This window comes from Mustelus asterias, chromosome 3 (genome assembly GCF_964213995.1).
Source record: "Mustelus asterias chromosome 3, sMusAst1.hap1.1, whole genome shotgun sequence".
Taxonomy (NCBI): domain Eukaryota; kingdom Metazoa; phylum Chordata; class Chondrichthyes; order Carcharhiniformes; family Triakidae; genus Mustelus; species Mustelus asterias.
In genome coordinates, this window is record NC_135803.1 from 157,061,669 (window position 1) to 157,080,359 (window position 18,691).

Here is an 18,691-nt window from a genome sequence, read left to right on the forward strand (position 1 = left end):
ATCTGTTTACATGCTGTTTCTTTGATCTTGCTTCTTATTATTTTTGCTGATAGCTGTCTTTCCTTCCAGAGGCGCACTCAATGCAGCCTCTTTTTCCACAGCTTCTGGATACAGTTTCCTTGTCTCCTTTCGCTGCGTTTTGTTAGTTTTTCCCCGCCCGGGTGGTTAGCAGGCACAGTTCCATGTCCTCGTCGCCAGTTTGTATGTTGTGTATTGTGGCACTAACACTAAGAGGCACAGAGACTTCAAAACTAACAGAGCTTTATTTCCCGGGTGGGGTTCGCTCCAGGCTGCTTTGTCACTCTGGCAGCTTCCTGCGCTGGCAACCTGGGACATCACTTCCGGTAACAACATGCATTTATTAATACACTGTGCTCACTGCAGCTTCTGGAAACCGATAAAAATAACAATAGAATCTGGGCTTTATTAATAGAGGCATAGTGTACAAGAGCAAGGAGATTACGCTGAGCTTGGACAAGACGCTAGTTAGACCTCAGCTAGAATATTGTGCACAGTTCTGGGCGCCTCACTACAGGAAGGATGTGAATACATTGCAGAGAGTGCAGAAGAGGTTTACGAGAATGATTCCAGGGATGAGAAACTTCAGTGATGAGGATAGATTGGAGAGGTTGGGACTGTTCCCCTTGGAGAGGAGCAAGCTCATATCATATACATGGATTTTAGTAAGGCGTTTGATAAGTTCCCTCATGGTCAGCTTATGATGAAAGTAAGGAGGTGTGGGATAGAGGGAAAGTTGGCCGATTGGATAGGTAACTGGCTATCTGATCGAAGTAACAGTTTTAACAACACCAGGTTAAAGTCCAACAGGTTTATTTGGTAGCAAATACCATTAACTTTCGGAGCGCTGCTCCTTCGTCAGATTTCCACTCCATCTGACGAAGGAGCAGCGCTCCGAAAGCTAATGGTATTTGCTACCAAATAAACCTGTTGGACTTTAACCTGCTGTTGTTAAAACTGTTACTGTATCTGATCGAAGACAGAGGGTGGTGGTGGATGGAAAATTTTCGGACTGGAGGCAGGTTGCTAGCGGAGTGCCACAGGGATCAGTGCTTGGTCCTCTGCTATTTGTGACTTTTATTAATGACTTAGAGGAGGGGGCTGAAGGGTGGATCAGTAAATTTGCTGATGATACCAAGATTGGTGGAGTAGTGGATGAGGTGGAGGGCTGTTGTAGACTGCAAAGAGACATAGATAGGATGCAAAGCTGGGCTGAAAAATGGCAGATGGAGTTTAACCCTGATAAATGTGAGGTGATTCATTTTGGTAGGACTAATTTAAATGTGGATTACAGGGTCAAAGGTAGGATTCTGAAGACTGTGGAGGAACAGAGAGATCTTGGGGTTCATATCCACAGATCTCTGAAGGTTGCCACTCAAGTGGATAGAGCTGTGAAGAAAGCCTATAGTGTGTTAGCTTTTATTAAGAGGGGGTTGGAGTTTAAGAGCCGTGGGGTTATGCTGCAACTGTACAGGACCTTGGTGAGACCACATTTGGAATATTGTGTGCAGTTCTGGTCACCTCACTATAAGAAAGATGTGGAAGCGCTGGAAAGAGTGCAGAGGAGATTTACCAGGATGCTGCCTGGTTTGGAGGGTAGGTCTTATGAGGAAAGGTTGAGGGAGCTAGGGCTGTTCTCTCTGGAGCGGAGGAGGTTGAGGGGAGACTTAATAGAGGTTTATAAAATGATGAAGGGGATAGATAGAGTGAACGTTCAAAGACTATTTCCTCGGGTGGATGGAGCTATTACAAGGGGGCATAACTATAGGGTTCATGGTGGGAGATACAGGACGGATATCAGAGGTAGGTTCCTTACGCAGAGAGTGGTTGGGGTGTGGAATGGACTGCCTGCAGTGATAGTGGAGTCAGACACTTTAGGAACATTTAAGCGGTTATTGGATAGGCACATGGAGCACACCAGGATGATAGGGAGTGGGATAGCTTGATCTTGGTTTCAGATAAAGCTCGGCACAACATCGTGGGCCGAAGGGCCTGTTCTGTGCTGTACTGTTCTATGTTCTACGTTCTAAGAGGAGATTTGATAGAGATGTTCAAAATCATGAGGGGGCTGGACAGAGTAGACAGAGAGAAACTGTTCCTGCTGGTAAAAGGATCGAGAACGAGAAGGCACAGATTTAAAGTGATTTGTAAAAGAAGCAAAGGAAGATGAGAAAAGCCTTTTTCACCCAGCGAGTGACTGGGGTCTGGAATTCACTGCCTGGGAGTGAGGTGGAGGCAGGTTCAATCGAGGCATTCCAGAGGACATTGATGGTTATTTGATTAGAAGCAATGTGCAGGGATACGGGGAAAGGGGAATGGCACTAAATCATGATGCTCGTTTGGAGAGCTGGTGCAGACACAATGGGCTGAATGGCCTCCTCTGTGCCATAACAATTCTGTGATTGGGAGTCATAGAGGTTTACAGCATGGAAACAGCCCCTTCGGCCCAACTTGTCCATGCTGCCCTTTCTTTTTTAAAACCCCGAAGCAAATCCCAATTGCCCGCATTTGGCCCATATCCCTCTATACCCATCTTACCCATGTAACTATCTAAATGCTTTTTAAAAGACAAAATTGTACCCGCCTCTACTACTACTGTCTTAGAGTATAAAAGCTGGAGTCTGATGATGCAGCTGTATAGAACGCTGGTTAGGCCACATATAGCAGCTGTATAGAACGCTGGTTAGGCCACATTTGGAGTACTGCGTCCAGTTCTGGTCGCCGCACTACCAGAAGGACGTGGAGGCATTGGAGAGAGTGCAGAGAAGGTTTACCAGGATGTTGCCTGGTATGGAGGGTCTTAGCTATGAGGAGAGATTGGGTAGACTGGGGTTGTTCTCCTTGGAAAGACGGAGAATGAGGGGAGATCTAATAGAGGTATACAAGATTATGAAGGGTATAGATAGGGTGAACAGTGGGAAGCTTTTTCCCAGGTCGGAGGTGACGATCACGAGGGGTCACGGACTCAAGCTGAGAGGGGCGGAGTATAACTCAGACATCAGAGGGACGTTTTTTACAACAGAGGGTGGTGGGGGCCTGGAATGCGCTGCCAAGTAGGGTGGTGGAGGCAGGCACGCTGACATCGTTTAAGACTTACCTGGATAGTCACATGAGCAGCCTGGGAATGGAGGGATACAAACGATTGGTCTAGTGGACCAAGGAGCGGCACAGGCTTGGAGGGCCGAAGGGCCTGTTTCCTGTGCTGTACTGTTCTTTGTTCTTTGTACCTCTGGCAGCTTGTTCCAGACACTCACCACCCTCTGTGAGAAAAAATTGCCCCTCTGGACACTTTTGTATCTCTCCCCTCTCACCTTAAACCTATGCCTTCAAATTTTAGACTCCCCTATCTTTGGGAAAAGATATTGACTATCTCGCTGATCTGAGCCCCTCATTATTTTATAGACCTCTATAAGGTCACTCCTCAGCCTCCTACGCTCCAGACAAAAAAGTCCCAGTCTATCCAGCCTCTCCTTATAACCCAATCCATCAAGTCCCTGTAGCATCCTAGTAAATCTTTTCTGCACTCTTTCTAGTTTAATAATATCCTTTCTATAATAGGGTGACCAGAATTGCACACAGTATTCCAAGTGTGGCCTTCAACAAGACATCCCAACTCCTGTATTCAATGTTCTGACCGATGAAACCAAGCATGCTGAATGCCTTCTTCACCACTCTGTCCACCTGTGACTCCACTTTCAAGGAGCTATGAACATGTACCCCTAGATCTCTTTGTTCTGTAACTCTCCCTAACGCCCTAAGGAGAAAGAGAATGAGAGTGTGTGTGTGCGTGTGTGTGAGAGAGAGAGAGAGAGAGTGTGTGTGTGTAAGTGTGAGTGTGGGAGAGAGTGAGTGTGTGTGTGTGTATGTGTGTCAGAGAGAGAAAGAGTGTGTATGAGTGTGTGTGAGAGTGTGGGAGAGAGTGTGAGTGTGTGTGTGAGAGAGAGTGTATGTGTGAGAGAATGTGAGTGCGTGTGAGAGAGAGTGAGTGTGTGTGCGTGTGTATGTGTGTCAGAGAGAGAAAGAGTGTGTATGAGTGTGTGTGTGAGAGTGTGGGAGAGAGTGTGAGTGTGTGTGTGAGAGAGAGTGTATGTGTGAGTGTGTGTGAGAGAGAGTGAGTGTGTGGGAGAGGGAGAAAGAGAGTATGCTGAAAAAAGACATCTTGTTAAAGCTTTGCATCTTGAACTCATCAGAACAGATGGAAATTTCAAACAATTTCTCCTGTTTGAGGAAAGTGTGCTGATTCGTAGCTATGTGAAATGACTGGCTTTACCTGTTCCATACAGAATCGGGCAGATCCAAACTATCCTGTGGGATAATGGTTATCCTGATCCTATCATTGCTCACTCTATATTACACAAACCAATGAGTGGGTTTAAAGCTGCCACTTTCGGATCTGAAAAGTATCCGTGTCTACCGCGTTTTACCCTGGAAGCAAATAACTGATCAGGAAGTGAAGCTGCTCGTTTCACCCCGAGACTCTGAAGCAGCAACACAAGGCTATTCGACAACAGACAGGATGCTGCCTCCAAACCAAAAAACCCTTCCATCCATCACACAATTGGGTAATATGGTCGGTGAGTTTCATTGCTCGTGTGATATCGGTACATAGACCATGTCCCAGTGACTGGTATGAAACTGCATCTCCCTCAGGCTGTCAGCAACGGGCTTCGAGACTGGAGGACGGGAATGTTTGTAGTTTGCAAGGAACCAAGAACAAAACAGGATTGATTAAAGAGCCAACGAGGAGCGGGAGAGAGAGCTCAAAAGCATTATTTATTTATTCATTAGTGTGACAAGTCAACTTACATTAACACCGCAATGAAGTTACTGTAAAAATCCCCTAGTAGCCACAGTCCGGCGCCTGTTCGGGTACACTGAGGGAGAATTTAGCACGGTCAATGCACCGTAACCAGCATGCCTTTCCAACTGTGGGAGGAAACCGGAGCACCCGGAGGAAACCCACGCAGACACGGGGAGAATGTGCAAACTCCACACAGACAGTGACCCAAGCCAGGAATCGAACCCAGGTCCCTGGCGCTGTGAGGCAGCAGTGCTAACCACCGTGCCGTCCTTAGATAAAAGAGTCACAACTGGTCACAAGAACAAGAGGCCAAGAGAGAGAAAGAAAAATATAAATATGCACAAGGACAGAGCCAGAAGACTTCAGGTAAAAGAATTGTTGTTATTTCTATAGCGCGACAGTTACCTGTAGGATAAACATCTCTCTTTTCTTGTTGATATAATCATTCAAGGTTTCTTTCTCAACATGGCGTTCTGCAATGAAATAAGATTATAAACTGAGTTGAAGCACGAGAAAGGGAGAGACAGAGAGAAGGAGTGAGAAACAGAGAAATTCAAAGATGAAGAGAGAGAGAGAAAGATACAAAGAGGTAGAGGGAGATAGAAAGAGAGAGACAAAGAGAGACACACACAGAGGAAAGGTAGTCGAGATAGAGAGAGAGATGGAGAGGGATAGAAAGAGAGAGTGAGATGGAGAAAGAGAGAGGTGGAGAGACAGAGAGAGGTAGAGTGTGACAAAGAGAGAGAGAGATACTGAGATAGGGGAGAGAGAGTGAGGGAGAGAGAGAGCGAGATGGAGAGAGGTCAGTTAACATCTCATGTTCATTTCAACCATTTGTTCCGCACTTTGTAAATCCTGGGTTGCTTTGTTTAATTCAGATCACGAGTATAGAGGAGGTGATTCTCCGAAAAAACATTCTAAGTGTTGAATTGGTGGGAAAAATGGTGTAATTCAGGATTGTTTCCTCAGTGGGAGTTCAGACTCGAATCTCCCACACTCTGTGCAATGCAGAGGTCCCAATCGTGACTATCATTAAAGGCTCGGGGGGGCGGGGCCTATTCGCGCCAGAGTCGGACAGTTCCGGAACTCTGCGCATGCGCCGTGGCCCCGATCTCTCAGTCTGCACTTTGCTGTTCGATAGTTGGCCAGCCCGGGACCCCCGCACTGCTGCCCCCCAGCCCTGCAAGCATTCCAGGCAGGCCCCGACCACCCACCCCCCAACCCCATCCAGGAGTCCCCTGATCTCCAGCCCCTTCCCCCCCAGCAGTGACGATCCCCCCACCACCTCCACCCCACGGGAGGCAGAACCCCCTGGCAGACCACCCCCCCCCCCAAACCCCAATCGCTGGCCTCCCTCCAACCCTGATTGATCCCAATGGCAGAGTGGCAGCGGGACTCCCCACCACCACCGATCGCCCCTAAGCCCCACCCCTAGGCCCACCCCAAAGCCCCGCTCCTTTGACTCTGCCCGATGTCCAGTGGGCAGTGCCAAGGTGGGGAGCGGGTCTGAACCCCACCGGAGTGAATTTGCACTGGCGGAGTGGGAGATGCTATTGGGCCCGAAGCCTTCAGTCTTTCCAGCGTTGTCCCAACCGCGCCGGATATCCAGCACTCAGAGATGCGCGCGTGGCGGAAATGCATGCGCGAAGGCCTTCACGACACACGACAGCGCAGAGTCGCTGAGCAGAGACTGATAGCCAAGTTCCGCACACATGAGGACGGCCTCAACCGGGATCTTGGGTTCATGTCACACTATCTGTAACCCCCACGACTTGCCTGGGCTTGCAAAATCTCACTAACTGTCCTGTCTGGAGACAATACACATCTCTTTAACCTGCGCTTAACCCTCTCGCCACTCACATTGTCTGTACCTTTCAGACTTGATTACCTGTAAAGACTCACATTCCAATCATTATTCATGTAAATTGAGTTTGTGTCTTTGTGCCCTGTTTGTGATCAGAACTCCCACCCACCTGACGAAGGAACAGCCTGTTCCGAAAGCTCGTGGCTTTTGCTACCAAATAAACCTATTGGACTTTAACCTGGTGTTGTTAGGCTTCTTACTGTGTTCACCCCAGTCCAACGCCGGCATCTCCACATAATGTTTGGTGGGCTCAGTGTAGAGGGAGCTTTACTCTGTATCTACCCCGTGCTGTACCTGTCCTGGGAATGTTTGTGGGGACAGTGTAGAGGAAGCTTTACTCTGTATCTAACCCCGTGCTGTACCTGTCCTGGGAGTGTTTGATGGGGACAAACCAAAGAAGAACGTACAGGGTAAATGGTAGGACTCTGAAGAGTGCAGTTGAACAGAGGGATCTGGGAATACAGGTACAGAATTCCCTAAAAGTGACGTCACAGATGGATAGGGTCGTAAAGAGTGCCTTTGGTACATTGGCCTTTATAAATCGGAGTATCGAGTATAAAGGTTGGAGTGTTATGGTAAGGTTATATAAGGCATTGGTGAGGCCAAATTTGGAGTATTGTGTACAGTTTTGGTCACCTAGTTACAGGAAGGATGTAAATAAGATTGAAAGAGTGCAGAGAAGGTTCACAAGGATGTTGCCGGGACTTGAGAAGCTGAGTTACAGAGAGAGATTGAATAGGTTGGGACTTTATTCCCTGGAGCGTAGAAGATTGAGGGGAGATTTGATAGAGGTGTATAAGATTTTGATGGGTATAGATAGAGTGAATGCAAGCAGGCTTTTTCCACTGAGGCTAGGGGAGAAAAAAACCAGAGGGCATGGGTTAAAGGTGAAAGGAGAAAAGTTTAAAGGGAATATTAGGGGGGGCTTCTTCACGCAGAGAGTGGTGGGAGTGTGGAATGAGCTGCCGGATAAAGTGGTAAATGCGGGGTCACTTTTAACATTTAAGAAAAACTTGGATGGGTTCATGGATGAGAGGGGTGTGGAGGGATATGGTCCAAGTGCAGGTCAGTGGGACTAGGCAAAAAATGGTTCGGCACAGACAAGAAGGGCCAAAAGGCCTGTTTCTGAGCTGTAACTTTCTATGGTTCTACAGTATAGAGGGAGCTTTACTCTGTATCTAACCCCGTGCTGTACCTGTCCTGGGAGTGTTTGATGGGGACAGTGTAGAGGGAGCTTTACTCTGTATCTAACCCCGTGCTGTACCTGCCCTGGGGGTGTTTGATGGGGACAGTGTAGAGGGAGCTTTACTCTGTATCTAACCCCGTGCTGTACCTGTCCTGGGAGTGTTTGATGGGGACAGTGTAGAGGGAGCTTTACTCTGTATCTAACCCCGTGCTGTACCTGTCCTGGGAGTGTTTGATGGGGACAGTGTAGAGGCAGCTTTACTCTGTATCTAACCCTGTGCTGTACCTGTCCTGGGAGTGTTTGATGGGGACAGTGTAGAGGGAGCTTTACTCTGTATCTAACCCCATGCTGTACCTGTCCTGGGAGTGTTTGATGAGGGACAGTGTAGAGGGAGCTTTACTCTGTATCTAACCCCGTGCTGTACCTGTCCTGGGAGTGTTTGATGGGGGACAGTGTCGAGGGAGCTTTACTCTGTATCTAACCCCGTGCTGTACCTGTCCTGGGAGTGTTTGATGGGGACAGTGTCGAGGGAGCTTTACTCTGTATCTAACCCCGTGCTGTACCTGTCCTGGGAGTGTTTGATGAGGGACAGTGTAGAGGGAGCTTTACTCTGTATCTAACCCCGTGCTGTACCTGTCCTGGTAGTGTTTGATGGGGACAGTGTAGAGGGAGCTTTACTCTGTATCTAACCCCGTGCTGTACCTGTCCTGAGAGTGTTTGATGGGGACAGTGTCGAGGGAGCTTTACTCTGTATCTAACCCCGTGCTGTACCTGTCCTGGGAGTGTTTGATGGGGACAGTGTAGAGGGAGCTTTACTCTGTATCTAATCCCATGCTGTACCTGTCCTGGGAGAGTTTGATGGGGACAGTGTCGAGGGAGCTTTACTCTGTATCTAACCCCGTGCTGTACCTGTCCTGGGAGTGTTTGATGGGGACAGTGTCGAGGGAGCTTTACTCTGTATCTAATCCCATGCTGTACCTGTCCTGGGAGAGTTTGATGGGGACAGTGTCGAGGGAGCTTTACTCTGTATCTAACCCCGTGCTGAGGATTTGCCCTTACCTCTTGTGACTTTGACCTTCCAGGATGGGTCATTTTTGAGAGCGGAGAGTTTTTTCACGTTGGCTTGGTGTTCTGCCTCTGTGTCCTCCTTTGGTTCTTCCACCACCCTCTGCGCGCTGCCAAATTTTACATTAACTCGAGCTTCATTGATCCCCTTCTCGTGAATCTTGAGTTTCTTTTGTTCGTTTTGTTCCTGGGGACCAGACAGTGAAGGGAGGGGAAGTTAATGATTTTAATTCAGGATTTTTGTAAGCCTCACACACAGAAGCATTGGGCCAAGTCACTTATTTCTAGATGTTGCTTTGAGCCAGTAAATTTACCTTTTTCCTCCGCTCCCGCTCAATATCTCGAAGGACAAAGATATCACAATCACGAGGTATCTTGAAAGGATTGTGTTTGCGATGCTGCATCACGGAACACGCTGCACAACAGAATTCACAGACATTATTAACGTTCCTTTTATATCTAATCCTTCCTCTGCAGCATGGGGGACAGAATTTGTATTTCAGAAGCAGGTTTCCCAGCCTCAGGGTGTACCAGTATCTCTGGCAGCAAAACGGACAGAATCTCGTTTTGATGCAGAAATTGCAGCATCCAGTTTGTGCACAGCATGATCCCACAAACCCCAATTTGACGATGTCCAAATGATGTTTTGTGTACCATGAATATTCACCGGGACACTGGGGAAACTCCCCTTTCTCATCTGAGAAATAAAGCCTTTGATTTTGGTAACATTCAGCTGAGAAGGTGGACAGGACTGCAGTTCAGTGTCACAAACAAGAGATGGCACCGCTGACAGTGCGGCACTCCCTCAGCACTGACCCTCTGACAGTGCGGCACTCCCTCAGTACTGACCCTCTGACAGTGCGGTACTCCCTCAGTACTGACCCTCTGACAGTGCAGCACTCCCTCAGTACTGACCCTCTGACAGTGCGGCACTCCCTCAGTACTGACCCTCTGACAGTGCGGCACTCCCTCAGTACTGACCCTCTGACAGTGTGGCACTCCCTCAGCACTGACCCTCTGACAGTGCGGCACTCCCTCAGTACTGACCCTCTGACAGTGCGGCACTCCCTCAGTACTGACCCTCTGACAGTGCGGCACTCCCTCAGCACTGACCCTCTGACAGTGCGGCACTCCCTCAGTACTGACCCTCTGACAGTGCGGCACTCCCTCAGCACTGACCCTCTGACAGTGCGGCGCACCCTCAGCACTGACCCTCTGACAGTGCGGCGCTCCCTCAGCACTGACCCTCTGACAGTGCGGCACTCCCTCAGTACTGACCCTCTGACAGTGCGGCACTCCCTCAGTACTGACCCTCTGACAGTGCGGCACTCCCTCAGCACTGACCCTCTGACAGTGCGGCACTCCCTCAGTACTGACCCTCTGACAGTGTGGCACTCCCTCAGCACTGACCCTCTGACAGTGCGGCACTCCCTCAGCACTGACCCTCTGACAGTGCGGCGCTCCCTCAGCACTGACCCTCTGACAGTGCGGCACTCCCTCAGCACTGACCCTCTGACAGTGCGGCGCTCCCTCAGCACTGACCCTCTGACAGTGCGGCACTCCCTCAGTACTGACCCTCTGACAGTGCGGCACTCCCTCAGTACTGACCCTCTGACAGTGCGGCACTCCCTCAGCACTGACCCTCTGACAGTGCGGCACTCCCTCACCACTGACCCTCTGACAGTGCGGCACTCCCTCAGCACTGACCCTTTGACAGTGCGGCACTCCCTCAGTACTGACCCTCTGACAGTGCGGCACTCCCTCAGCACTGACCCTCTGACAGTGCGGCACTCCCTCAGTACTGACCCTCTGACAGTGTAGCACACCCTCAGTACTGACCCTCTGACAGTGCGGCACTCCCTCAGCACTGACCCTCTGACAGTGTAGCACACCCTCAGCACTGACCCTCTGACAGTGTAGCACACCCTCAGTACTGACCCTCTGACAGTGCAGCACTCCCTCAGTACTGACCCTCTGACAGTGCGGCACTCCCTTAGTACTGACCCTCTGACAGTGCAGCACTCCCTCAGTACTGACCCTCTGACAGTGCGGCACTCCCTCAGTACTGACCCTCTGACAGTGTAGCACACCCTCAGTACTGACCCTCTGACAGTGGCTCTCTGCTGTATATTTAAGTGACTGCTTTAAGAGCTGGTCACATGGTTTGATGGTGATGTCATTGGGGTGTTTCACAGGCTCCTGTTTAGTTTTAGTCACTACTCTGTCCAGGCAGCAGCTCCTCAATAAAACTACTCTTGTTAGTTTGAACCGATGCGTACAAACCAAATCTTTCTTTTTGTTTAAAACCCACAATCCCGAGCATCATCAGGATCTTAGAAAAAGAATATCGGTGACATGTCAGGATTTTGTTTTGTCAAGAAGATGGGAAAGATCCGATGGAGAGCAACATTGTGAATCCTCACATAGAACATAGAACATAGAAAGCCACAGCACAAACAGGCCCTTCGGCCCACAAGTTGCGCTGATCATATCCCTACCTCTAGGCCTATCTATAGCCCTCAATCCCATTAAATCCCATGTACTCATCCAGAAGTCTCTTAAAAGACCCCAACGAGTTTGCCTCCACCACCACCGACGTCAGCCGATTCCACTCACCCACCACCCTCTGAGTGAAAAACTTACCCCTGACATCTCCTCTGTACCTACCCCCCAGCACCTTAAACCTGTGTCCTCTCGTAGCAACCATTTCAGCCCTTGGAAATAGCCTCTGAGAGTCTACCCTATCCAGATCTCTCAACATCTTGTAAACCTCTATCAGGTCACCTCTCATCCTTCGTCTCTCCAGGGAGAAGAGACCAAGCTCCCTCAACCTATCCTCATAAGGCATGCCCCCCAATCCAGGCAACATCCTTGTAAATCTCCTCTGCACCCTTTCAATGGCTTCAACATCTTTCCTGTAATGAGGTGACCAGAACTGCGCGCAGTACTCCAAGTGGGGTCTAACCAGGGTCCTATAAAGCTGCAGCATTATCTCCCGACTCCTAAACTCAATCCCTCGATTAATGAAGGCTAGTACGCCGTACGCCTTCTTGACCGCATCCTCCACCTGCGAGGCCGATTTAAGAGTCCTATGGACCCGGACCCCAAGGTCCTTCTGATCCTCTACACTGCTAAGAATGGTACCCTTCATATTATATTGCTGCTTCATCCCATTGGATCTGCCAAAATGGATCACTACACACTTATCCGGGTTGAAGTCCATCTGCCACTTCTCCGCCCAGTCTTGCATTCTATCTATGTCTCGCTGCAACTTCTGACATCCCTCCAACATCACACTTTGAATATTCAATGGTTATCACTGCTGCCTCACAGCGCCAGGGACCCGGGTTCCATTCCTGGCTTAGGTCACTGTCTGTGTGGAGTTTGCACATTCTCCCCGTGTCTGCGTGGGTTTCCTCTGGGCGCTCCGGTTTCCTCCCACAGTCCGAAAGATGTGCTGATTAGATGCATTGGCCATGCTAAATTCTCCCTCAGTGTACCCCGAACAGGGATCGGAGTGTGGCGACTAGGGGATTTTCACAGTAACTTCATTGCAGTGTGAATGTAAACCGACTTGTGACACTCATAAATAAACTTTAAAAAATGAATTTGAAAAGGGATGCTTTCCTTTATGACTCGGGCGTTTGAAAAAAACATCAAGTTCACAGTCTCCAGGGTAAAATGGGGAGTACCAGGAAGACAGAGAAAAAAATATCTGCTGAACAGTCACGAGTCGCTCATTTCTGCAAGAGAAATGGCGAATCAATTAGGATCCATGGGGTCTTTCACTGAAGGAAATCAATCTCAGAGTTCCTAAGCAGAGCTTTGTACAAGTGAAGAAAATTGCAAACGAGTTGCTCGCACCAGCTTTTCTCATTACAATAGGAAGTAAAACCTTTAATTTGCTCCAGAGCTTGGTTCACCCAGCAAAGCCAGGAACCAAAATTCACGATGACTTGACAAAGATCCTTGAAGAGCATCACCCTCCAAAATCCACTGATCATCGTGGAACAGTTCAGGTTCCACTGAAGGAATCAAGGGGAAGGTGAAAGCATTGCTCAGTTTGTGGCAACATTGTGAGCTTTGCAGCCAGCAATCTATTGTCTGATATAAAAATGGCCCAGCTAAGAAAAGGACACGACTATAGCCTGATGGGAAATATGGCTAACTTCAGGAAAGATGGTTTAGTTCCAGGCTGAGTAAGTCTATTGCCCTGTTTACTTGTAACAATTGGCTTTGCTTTTATGATAGTAATAAATTCATTCTAATTGATTTGAATTATTATTGTCACATGTATTAATATACAGTTTTGTTTCTTGCACGCTATACGGACAAAGCATACCGTTCATAGAGAAAGAAAGGAGAGAGTGCAGAATGTAGTGTTACAGTCATAGCTAAGGTGGAGAGAAAGATAATCTTAGTGCAAGGTAAGTCCATTCGGACTGGAAACCGGTTACCAGCGGAGTGCCACAGGGATCAGTGCTGGGTCCTCTGCTATTTGTAATTTTTATAAATGACTTGGAGGAGGGGGCTGAAGGGTGGATCAGTAAATTTGCTGATGACACCAAGATTGGTGGAGTAGTGGATGAGGTGGAGAGCTGTTGTAGGCTGCAAAGAGACATAGATAGGATGCAGAGCTGGGCTGAAAAATGGCAGATGGAGTTTAACCCTGACAAATGCGAGGTGATTCATTTTGGTAGGTCAAATTTAAATGTGGATTACAGGGTCAAAGATAGGGTTCTGAAGAATGTGGAGGAACAGAGAGATCTTGGGGTTCATATCCATAGATCTCTGAAGGTTGCCACTCAAGTGGATAGAGCCGTGAAGAAGGCCTATAGTGTGTTGGCGTTCATTAACAGGGGGTTTGAGTTTAAGAGCCGTGGGGTTATGCTGCAACTGTACAGGACCTTGGTGAGACCACATTTGGAATATTGTGTGCAGTTCTGGTCACCTCGCTACAAGCAGGATGTGGCGACACTGGAAAGAGTGCAAAGGAGATTTACCAGGATGCTGCCTGGTTTGGAGGGTAGGTCTTATGAGGAAAGGTTGAGGGATCTTGGGCTTTTCTCTTTGGAGCGGAGGAGGTTGAGAGGAGACTTGATAGAGGTTTATAAGATGATGAGGGGGATAGATAGAGTAAACGTTCAAAGACTATTTCCTCGGGTGAATGGAGCGGTAACTAGGGGGCATAACTATAGGGTTCATGGTGGGAGATATAGGAAGGATGTCCGAGGTAGGTTTTTTACTCAGAGAGTGGTTGGGGTGTGGAATGGACTGCCTGCAGGGATAGTGGAGTCAGAAACTTTAGGAACATTTAAGAAGCTATTGGATAGGCACATGGAGCACTTCGGGATGATAGGGAGGAAATAGCTTGATCTGGGTTTCAGACAAAGCTCGGCACAACATCGTGGGCCGAAGGGCCTGTTCTGTGCTGTACTGTTCTATGTTCTATGTTCTAAAAGTCTGATGGCAGCAGGGAAGAAGCTGTTCTTGAGTCAGTTGGTACGTGACCTCAGACTTTTGTATCGGAAGAAGGTGGAAAGAGAATGTCCAGGCTGCACAGGGTCCTTAATTATGCTGGCTGCTTTTCCGAGGCAGCGGGAAGTGTAGACAGAGCCAATGGATGGGAGGCTGGTTTGCGTGATGGATTGGGATTCGATCCCGACCCTTGTAGCTTCTTGCGATCTTGATCAAATGGACAGAAACCAGAAGACTGATTTTAAGTGTTAAACAGGCTGAGGACACTGTGTTTAGGTCAGGCAGCCTGCAATAAACCAATGTGGATGATATGCCTTTGGTAAATGTCTACATGCAGAGTAGCAGCTGATCCAGTTAGTTTAGAATAAATATTGGAGTTTTGAGGAACAGAATCAGAAGAGACGAGAAGAACCACAGAAGAATAAAGGAAGCTCAAGCTTTAAGTTAGAGGGAGGTGATGGGCTAGTGGTATTCTCGCTGAACTATTATATCAATCCAGGAACTCAGCTAATGCTCTGGGGACCCGGGTTCGAATCCTGCCAAGGCAAATAGTGAAATTTGAATTCAATAACTATCTGGAATTAAGCATCTACTGATGACCATGAAACTATTGTCGATTGTCAGAAAAACCCATCTGTTTCACTAATATCCTTTAGGGAAGGAAATCTGCCGTCCTTACCTGGTCTGACCTACATGTGAGTCCAGAGCCATAGCAATGTGGTTGACTCTCAACTGCCCTCAGGCAACTAGGGATGGGCAATAAATGCTGGCCAGCCAGTGACTGTAAGAAGTCTCACAACACCAGGTTAAAGTCCAACAGGTTTATTTGGTAGCACAAGCCACGAGCTTTCGGAGAGCTGTCCTGTCATCAGGTGAGTGGGAGTTCATAGAAATCATCATAGAAACCCTACAGTACAGAAAGAGGCCATTCGGCCCATCGAGTCTGCACCGACCACAATCCCACCCAGGCCCTAACCCCATATCCCTACATATTTACCGACTAATCCCTCCAACCTACGCATCTCAGGACACTAAGGGCAATTTTTAGCATGGCCAATCAACCTAACCCGCACATCTTTGGACTGTGGGAGGAAACCCACGCAGACACGAGGAGAATGTGCAAACTCCACACAGACAGTGACCCGAGCCGGGAATCGAACCCAGGCCCCTGGAGCTGTGAAGCAGCAGTGCTAACCACTGTGCTACCGTGCCGCCCCTGTTCACAAACAGGGCATGTACAGACACAAACTCAATTTACAAGATAATGGTTGTGAGAAGTGACGCCCATGAATAAAAAAAATTCTAATCCCTCTCCATACCTGGACACACATTTCAACAAGGAGAGTGAGTGTTAGTGTGTAATTATGCCATGAGTGAGAAATACGTCCCGGCTATAATTTCAGCAGAAACAGCTCCAATTGCTGACACGGTTCAAATTGAAGATGAGCCAGTTTGGCGACACCGTGCTGACCAATTGCTGTCATCTCGAGATGTTTTCTCAGAACCATCTCCAAAAGCACCAACTTCTTTAGTCCCTAGTGTTGTGAATACTGCCATGGAAGACTATGTGGAATCTGAGTTGCCTGATGGTTGTGTTTTTGCTCCTGTACCACGTGAGAATGATGCAGAATTAGCTCCAAGAGAAGAAGTGTCGACTGAAGTTCCAAATCATACTTCCAGGGTCAAGGACAGCCAGATTTCAGAATGTTTCATTTGATTTGATTTATTATTGTCACATGTATTAGCATACAGTGAAAAGTATTGTTTGTTGCGTGCTATACAAAGAACAAAGAAAATTACAGCACAGGAACAGGCCCTTCGGCCCTCCAAGCCTGCACCGACCGCGCTGCCCGACTCAACTAAAACCCCCCATGCTTCCCTCCATTCCCATCCTATTCATGTATTTGTCAAGACGCCCCTTAAAAGTCACTATTGTATCCCCTTCCACTACCTCCCTCGGCAGCGAGTTCCAGGCACCCACCCCCCTCAATGTAAAAAAATCTGCCTCTTACATCTCCTTTAAAGCTTGCCCCTCGCACCTTAAACCTGTGCCCCCTAGTAATTGACTCTTCCACCCTGGGAAAAAGCTTCTGACTATCCACTCTGTCCATGCCTCTCATAATCTTGTAGACTTCTATCAGGTCACCCCTCAACCTCCGTCGTTCCAGTGAGAACAAACCAAGTTTCTCCAAGCTCTCCTCATAGCTAATGCCCTCCATACCAGGCAACATCCTGGTAAATCTTTTCTGTACCCTCTCCAAAGCCGCCACATCCTTCTGGTAGTGTGGCGATCAGAATTGAACACTATATTCCAAGTGCGGCCTAACTAAGGTAGTATAAAGCTGCAACATGACTTGACAATTTTTAAACTCAATACCCCGGCCGATGAAGGCAAGCATGCCGTATGCCTTCTTGACTACCTTCTCCACCTGCACTGCCACTTTCAGTGACCTGCGTACCTGTTCACCCAGATCCCTTTGCCTATCAATACTTTTAAGGGTTCTGCCATTTACTGTATATTTCCTATCTGTATTAGACCTTCCAAAATGCATTACCTCACATTTGTCTGGATTAAACTCCATCAGCCATCTCTCCGCCCAAGTCTCCAACCAATCTATATCCTGCTGTATCCTCTGATGGTCCTCATCGCTATCCGCAAATCCACCAACCTTTGTGTCATCCGCAAACTTATTAATCAAACCAGTTACATTTTCCTCCAAATCATTTATATATATTACAAATAGCAAAGGTCCCAGCACTGATCCCTGAGGAACACCATTTGTCACAGCCCTCCATTCAGAAACGCACCTTTCCACTGCTACCCTCTGTCTTCTTTGACCAAGCCAGTTCTGTATCCACCTTGCCAGCTCACCTCTGATCCCATGCGACTTCACCTTCTGCACCAGTCTGCCATGAGGGACCTTGTCAAAGGTCTTGCTGAAGTCCATGTAGACAACATCCACTGCCCTACCCTCATCAATCACCTTCGTCATTTCCTCGAAAAACTCGATCAAGTTAGTGAGACACGACCTCCCCTTCACAAAACCATGTTGCCTCTCACTAATACGTCCACTTATTTCCAAGTGGGAATAAATCCTGTCTCGAAGAATCCTCTCCAATAATTTCCCTACCACTGATGTAAGGCTCACCGGCCTGTAATTACCTGGATTATTCTTGCTACCCTTCTTAAACAAAGGAACAACATTGGATTTTCTCCAATCCTCTGGGACCTGCCCTGTAACCAGTGAGGATACAAAGATTTCTCTCAAGGCCCCAGCAATTTCCTCCCTTGCCTCTCTCAATATTCTGGGGTATATCCCAGACAAAGCATACCGTTCATAGAAAAGGAAACGAGAGGGTGCAAAATGTAGTGTTACAGTCATAGCTAGGGTGTAGAGAAAGATCAACTTAATGCAAAGTAAGTCCATTCAAAAGTCTGACAGCAGCAGGGAAGAAGCTGTTCTTGAGTCAATTGGGACGTGACCTCAGACTTTTGTCTTTTTCCCGATGGAAGAAGATGGAAGAAAGAATGTTCGGGGTGCGTGGGGTCCTTAATTATGCTGGCTGCTTTGCCGAGGCAGCGGGAAGTGTAGATAGAGACAATGGGTGGGAAGTGGGTTTGAGTGATGGACTGGGCTTCGTTCATGGCCCTTTGTAGTTTCTTGCGGTCTTGGACAGAGCAGGAGCCATACCAAGCTGTGATACAGCCAGGAGAAGTAGAGGCGTTGGTGGGCTTTCTTAACTATAGTGTCAGCATGGGGGAACCAGAACAGGTTGTTGCTGATCTGGACACCTAAAAACTTGACGCTCTCGACCCTTTCTACTTCGTCCCCATTGATGTAGACAGGGGCATGTTCTCCTTTACGCTTCCTGAAGTCGATGACAATCTCCTTCGTTTTGTTGACATTGAGGGAGAGATTATTGTTGCCGCACCAGTTCACCAGATTCTCTATCTCATTCCTGTTCTCTGTCTCGTCATTGTTTGAGATCCGACCCACTACGGTGGTGGCATCAGCAAACTTGAAACTCAAGGTGGAGGGGAATTTGGCCGCACAGTCATAGGTATATAAGGAGTCTCATAAGGGGCTGAGTGTTGGAGCTGCACTCATCCAGGCAACTGGATCCATCACACTCCTGACTTGTGTCTTGTAGATGGTGGACAGGCTTTGAAGAGTCAGGAGGTGAATTACTCGCTGTTTCTGGTCAATGGTAACCCCCAGGATATTGACAGTGAGGCTTCAGCGATGGTAATGCCATTGAATGTCAAGGGACAATGGTT

The 18,691-nt window shown here is 48.1% G+C and overlaps 1 protein-coding gene across 1 annotated transcript in view; it reads right to left on the minus strand.

Annotated features, from left to right (window-relative positions):
- The window catches only part of cfap100 (cilia and flagella associated protein 100), a 74,228-nt gene that overhangs the window by 49,127 nt on the left and 6,410 nt on the right, over positions 1-18,691 (minus strand). The window contains exons 4-6 of the mRNA XM_078210034.1: positions 9,249-9,349; positions 8,929-9,121; positions 5,225-5,292 (exon numbers count right to left, since the gene is read on the minus strand). Coding sequence (XP_078066160.1) covers positions 5,225-5,292; positions 8,929-9,121; positions 9,249-9,349 — 362 coding nt within the window. The remainder of the gene's footprint in view (positions 1-5,224; positions 5,293-8,928; positions 9,122-9,248; positions 9,350-18,691) is intronic.